General features: G+C 42.8%; 1 protein-coding gene across 1 annotated transcript; it reads left to right on the forward strand.

Moving 5' to 3' along the window:
* The first annotated feature begins 231 nt into the window (after positions 1–231).
* LOC102841845 (40S ribosomal protein S6-like) lies at positions 232–1,218 on the forward strand. Its single transcript, XM_006863952.1, has 2 exons — positions 232–720; positions 919–1,218. The coding sequence occupies exons 1-2, from the start codon at positions 232–234 to the stop codon at positions 1,216–1,218; spliced, it is 789 nt and encodes a 262-aa protein (XP_006864014.1).
* Positions 1,219–5,991: the final 4,773 nt, after the last annotated feature.

The following is a 5,991-nucleotide window of genomic DNA, read 5'->3' on the forward strand; positions in this document are numbered from 1 at the left end:
GATTTTTGTTTTTTAAATGTTATTATGAACTCCTGAATTTAAATATATTTGATATTCTCCATCCATTGCAGTTATTTTCTGTAATGATGTTTCCATTGCCCTTATTTTGGCCAATGTGAATGATCAGTCTCTTGAGTCCCTTTGAAAAGACCTTAGCTTCCTTGATTTGTGGCATTAAAAGATAGTGTAGTTCTTTTTCGTGACACCACAGAGGCCGTCGGCAGCTTCACCATGAAGTTGAACATCTCCTTCCCAGCCACTGGATGCCAGAAACTCATTGAAGTGGACGATAAATGCAAGCTTCATACCTTTTATGAGCAACGAAGAGCCACAGAAGTAGCTGCTGACTCACTGGGTGATGAGTGGAAGGGTGATGTTGTCTGCATCAGTGATGGGAATGACAAGCAAGGTTTTCCCATGAAGCAGGGATTCTTGACCCATGGTCATGTCTGCCTGCTTCTGAGTAAGGGGCATTCCTGTTACAGACTAAGGAGAACTGGCGAAAGAAAGTGCAAATCTGTTCAGGGTTTCATTGTGAGTGCCAATTTGAGTGTTCTCAACTTGTTTATTGTAAAAAAAAAAAAAAAAAAAAAAAAGAGAGAGAGAGAGAAACATATCCCAGGACTGACTGATACAACTGTGCCTTGTCACCTGGGGCCCAAGAGAGCTAGCAAAATCTGCAAATTGTTTAATATCTCTAAAGAAGATGAAGGAGCTCTGGTAGTGTAGTGGCTACGAATCGGGCTGCTAACCTCAGGGTCAATAGTTTGAAATTACCAGCTGTTCCGTGGGGGAAAGATGAGGCTTTCAGCTCTGGTAAAGATTTACAGCCTCAGAAACCCTGTACAGGATCATTATGAGTTGGAACCAACTCCACAGCACATAACAACAACAACAAAGAAGATGATGTCACAATAGCATATTGTGAGAAAGCCACTGAACAAAGAAGGCAAGAAATGCAGGACCAAAGCGCCCAAGATTCAACATCTTGTTACTCCATGTATCCTGCAACACAAGCGTCGGGGTATTGCTCTGAAGAAACACACTAAGAAAAATAAGGAGGTTGCAGAATATGCCAAGCTTTTGGCCAAGAGGATGAAGGAGGCCAAAGGAAAACGTCAGAAACAGATTGCCAAGAGACAGAGGTGGTCCTTTCTGAGCACTTCTACCTCCAATTTGGAATCCAGTAAAAAATACATTTCTATGTGTGACAAATAAATACACTCATATTTTTTTTTAAAAAAGTATAAGCCATGGTCAAATGGCATAGCATTCTCCACAAAGACCACATTCTACATCCTACTTTGGTGAGATGGAATCCTGTTGTGGTGCTATAGGATAAGCACTGGACTGCAAGGTTGACCTGAACCACAAAGTTGGTGGTTCAAACTCACCAACCAATCCTCAAAAACTCTATACAGGGTCACTATGAGTCAGAACCATTTCAACGGTACTTAACAACAACTTTGGTGAGTAACATCTTGGGTCTTAGAGCTGGTGAGCAGCCATTTAAGATGCAACTATTAGTTTCTTCCTGTCCTGAGGAAAGAAAAGTGATGAAAATTGAAGACACATGGAAACAAATTAGTCCAACGAATTAATGGACCACATGAACATCAGTGTCCCTGACAGCAACTGTTCTAAAGAGATTACATTAGAAGGTCCTAGATAAAATGGGAGAAAACATGAAACAAAACTCAAAATCATAAAAAAGAGCAGGTTCACTGGTCAGACAGAGACAGGTAGTGCCATGAGACTATAGGTATTGGTCGCCTTTCAGATCTGGAACTGAGCTCACCTCAATTTTCAGTTAAGCAGTAAGCAGGCATATAGGGAGCCAACAACTTTAGTGTGATACACACACCATAGAACGGTCAACCATTAGAGATCAAAGGGCAACATTTACCCAAGGTCAAAATTCAGAAGCATTGGCAAAGAAGGAGGAATGGAAACATGAAACACAGGGAGGAAGTGGAACAAGTAATGTTGCATTGAGAGGTGTATGATTTATTGAAAGTAAAACTGGTACTTTGCTCTTTAAACCTTCACTCAATTCACAGTAAAAAGCTAAAAGAAAAAACAATGATAATGTAAGAGTATATTGTACATATTGTCAGGAGGGACCAGTCTCTGGAGAAGATATCATGTTTGGTAAGGAGGAGGGTCAGAGAAAAAGAGGAAGACCCCCAATGAAATGGATTGGCCAAGTGGCGACATCGATGGACTCAAACATGGCAACAGTCGTGAGGTTGGCTCAGGATCGGGCAGTGTTTCATTCTGCTGTGCATAAGGTCTCTGTGAGTCAGTACCAACTCAATGGCACCTAACAACAACACCATATTGTAAAATGAACCTTGTGGTTAAGCACTCCACTGCTGAAAGGTCAGTGGTTTGAACCCACCAGCTATTCACCAAGAAACAGATGTGGCTGTCTTGTTATTGATTGGTGCTATTGAGTTGGCACTGACTCATAGTGACCTTACGCACAACAGAACAAAACACTGCCCAGTCCTGCACCAAGCTCACAATCATTGCTACACCTAAGCCCGTTGCTCAGCTGTGGCTGTCTGCTTCCATAAAGCCCTGGATACGTAATGAGGGCAGTCCTATTCTGTCTTAAAGTTGCTGCAAGTTGGAATCAACTTGATGGCACACATAACCACAAAGATATATTGTACACTTTCTGCCCCAAAGCTCTTTACTTTTTTTAAGCAGTCCTGGTCTCTTACAGAGGGAATTAGTATGTAGAGATCATAGTCTGGGCACTATATTTTCTCACTGCTGCTGGGTTGGTAACGGTTTCTAAGCTTGGGAACAGTAGGCAGAGCTAGGAAATATGGTTGGTTGGTTGGTTTTCAGTTACACTGTTTGTTGTTGTTGTTAAGTGCTGTGGAGTTAATTCTGACTCATAGCGACATTGTGTAGGGTTTCCAAGGAGTGGCTGGTGAGTTGGAATCGCCAACCTTGCGGTTCAAACCAACCTTGAAGTTGAGTGCTTATCCTATGGTGCCACACCAGGACTCCATGTACGTAGGTGTTTGTCCTTGTTGTTGTGTTATGTGCCGTGGAGTCGGTTCTGACTCATAGTGACCCTGTACAGGGTTTCCAAGGCTGTAAATCTTTATGGGAGCAGAAAGCCTCATCTTTGTCCTTGGTTCCTGATAAATAACCTCTAGAACCTTTTAGTTACTCAGTAATTGAGGAATCTTGTTATCTAGGAACCTGCCAGACCACACCTAAAGGTTTATGCTAATGAGGTGACTCAGAGGCTGGCCAGGCCACAAAGCCCTATCCTGTAATGCCAACCATATGGTTGCCTAGTAATACCAGCCCACCTTAAGAAGCCCCAGTGGTCTGTAGGATAAAGACTGGACTATAAAACCACCAGTCACTCCATGGCTTTCTGCTCCAGTAAAGATTTACAGCCTCAAAAAACCCTAAACAGGGTTGCTATGAGTTGAAATCCACTTGAATGCAGTGAATTTGTTTAGGAGAGGGAAGAGGGGTTGGAGCTTGCATACAGATCCTATGTACAACAGAATGAAACTTTATTCCATTCTGTGCCTTCCTCACAATGCTTGCTATGCACAAACCCATTGTTACAGCCTCATGTTGTTGTTGTTAAGTGCTGTCGAGTCAGTTCCGACCCACAGTGACCCTGCATAGGGTTTCCAAGGAGGAGCTGGTGAGCTTGAAGTGCCAACCTTGCAGTTCAAACTGACTTTGCAATCCAGCACATTAACCCATAGCACCACACCAGGACTCCCACAGCCTCATTTGTTGTTGTTAGATGCCATCGAGTTGGTACAAACACTGCCCAGTCCCGGGCCAACCTCACAATTGTTGCCACACTTGAGTCCATTGCTACAGCCTCATAGAAGATGAGAGTTCTTTCTCTGAATCACCAATGCTTTTCATATAGCAGTGTTGCTGTTGTTAAGTACCATGGAATCAGTTCCAACTCATAGTGACCCTGCACAGGGTTTCTGAGGCTGTAAATCTTTACGGGAGCAGAAAGCTGTATCTTTCTCCCGTGGAACAGCTGGTAGTTTCAAACTGCTGACCTTGAGGTTAGCAGCCCAATTCATAGCCACTACACTACCAGTGAGCTATGGTAGCGTAGTGGTTACAAATCGGGCTGCAAGTGGCAAGGTCAGCAGTTCAAAACTACCAGCCGTTCCACAGGAGAAAGATGAGGCTTTCTACTCCCGTAAAGATTTATAGTCTCAGAAACCCTGTACAGGGTCGCTATGAGTTGGAAACAACTCGATGGTACTTAACAACAACAACAACACTACCAGAGCTCCTTATATAGCAGTGTTTGTTGTTGTTGTTGTTGTTAGGGGCCATTGAGTCGGTACCAACCCGTAGCAACCTTATGCACAGCAGAACGAAACACTGCCTGATCCTGGGTCAACCTCACTGATGTTGACACACTTGAGTCCATCGATGCTGTCACTTGGCCAATCCATCTCGTTGAGGATCTTCCTCTTTTTCTCTGACCCTCCACCTTACCAAGCATATCTTTCGCCAGTGGCTAGTCCCTCCTGACAATATGTCCGAAGTATGAGAGACAAAGTTGGGCAGTCTTGGCCTCCAAGGAGCACTCTGGCTGCACTTCTTCCAACACGGATCTGTTGGTTCTTTTGGCAGCCCATGGCACATTCAATATTCTTCTCCAACACCATAACTCAAAAGCATCAGTTCTTCAGTAGAGCAGTAAAAAGATTGATAAGCTGGTAACTGAACATGATCATGTTTTTGCTTTAGTGCTGAGTCAGTTCTGATTCATAGTGACACTGTATAGAGTTTCCAAGGAGCAGCTGGTTTGTTTGAATCACCAACCTTGTGGTTAGCAGTCCAGTGCTGACCCTATAACACCACATCAAGAATCTGAATATGATAATTATTGTTGTTATTAAGTGCTGTGGACTCCGTCCCACTCACAGCAAACCTGTATAGCATTTCACTGAGTATCCTAATACTTAAGGATCAAGAACATGAGGAGGAATTTTCAAGAGGGGCCAATTTGTTGTGTGAGCTTAGACAAGTCAGGTCACCTTTCTGAATAGTTTCCTTATCTTTTTAAAAAAATAAGGAGGGAGTGCAACAATAGGACTTTGCTTAGCCACAGCAGCTTCCTTTCTGTTTTCCTGCCTCAGGGCATTCATACTTCTGGTTCCCTGTACCTTATCTTCTTTCTGGTTCCTTTGTGTGACACTCTTTCTTCTGTTCTTCCAATGACTGGTTCCTTCTCAGCATTCAAATGTCAGCTTCAACATTACCTCCTCAGGGAGGGCCTCCCCAACCATATAATCCAAAACAGGACCCTTTCCATTGTTGTTAAATGCCCTTGAATCAGTTACGACTCACAGCAACCCTATATGGGATTACAGAGGAGTGGCTGGTGTATTTGAACTATCACCCTATTTTATTTCTTCCTGATACCAATACCAATAAGAACCCCTGATGGTACAATGGTTAAGCACTCATTTGCTACCACAAAGGTCAGCAGTTCAAATCCACCAGCTGCTCCCTGAGAGAAAACACCTAGCAATCTGTTTCCATAAATATTATAGACTAGTAACCCATGCTTGCTGAAGAGGACTTAAAATATTTACTGATGAAGATCAAAGAGCACAGTCTTCAGTATGGATTGCATCTCAATTTAAAGAAAACAAAAATCTTCACCACTGAAACAATAAACAACATTCTTATCAATGGAGAAAAGATTGAAGTTGTCAAGGACTACATTCTTCTTGGATCAACTATCAAGCCTCACAGAAGCATCAGTCAAGAAATCAAATGACATATTGCATTAGGCAAATCTGCAGCATAAGATCTTTTTAAAGTGTTGAAGAGCAAAGATGTCAGCTTCAGGACTAAGGTGCGCCTGCCCAAAGCCATGGTATTTTCAATAACCTCATATGCATGTGAAAGCTGGACAGTGAATAAGGAGGACTGTAGAAGAATTGATGCTTTTGTGTTATG

This window comes from Chrysochloris asiatica, unplaced genomic scaffold, assembly GCF_000296735.1.
Source record: "Chrysochloris asiatica unplaced genomic scaffold, ChrAsi1.0 scaffold00057, whole genome shotgun sequence".
NCBI lineage: Eukaryota > Metazoa > Chordata > Mammalia > Afrosoricida > Chrysochloridae > Chrysochloris > Chrysochloris asiatica.

What these genes read in the sequence shown, in the direction of transcription:
- LOC102841845 (XM_006863952.1), top strand. Translation starts at nt 232, where the DNA reads ATGAAGTTGAACATCTCCTTCCCAGCCACTGGATGCCAGAAACTCATT. An exon ending in AAGAAGATGAAGGAGCTCTG is followed by an intron (nt 721 to 918) that starts GTAGTGTAGTGG and finishes ATGTCACAATAG; the next exon opens with CATATTGTGAGAAAGCCACT.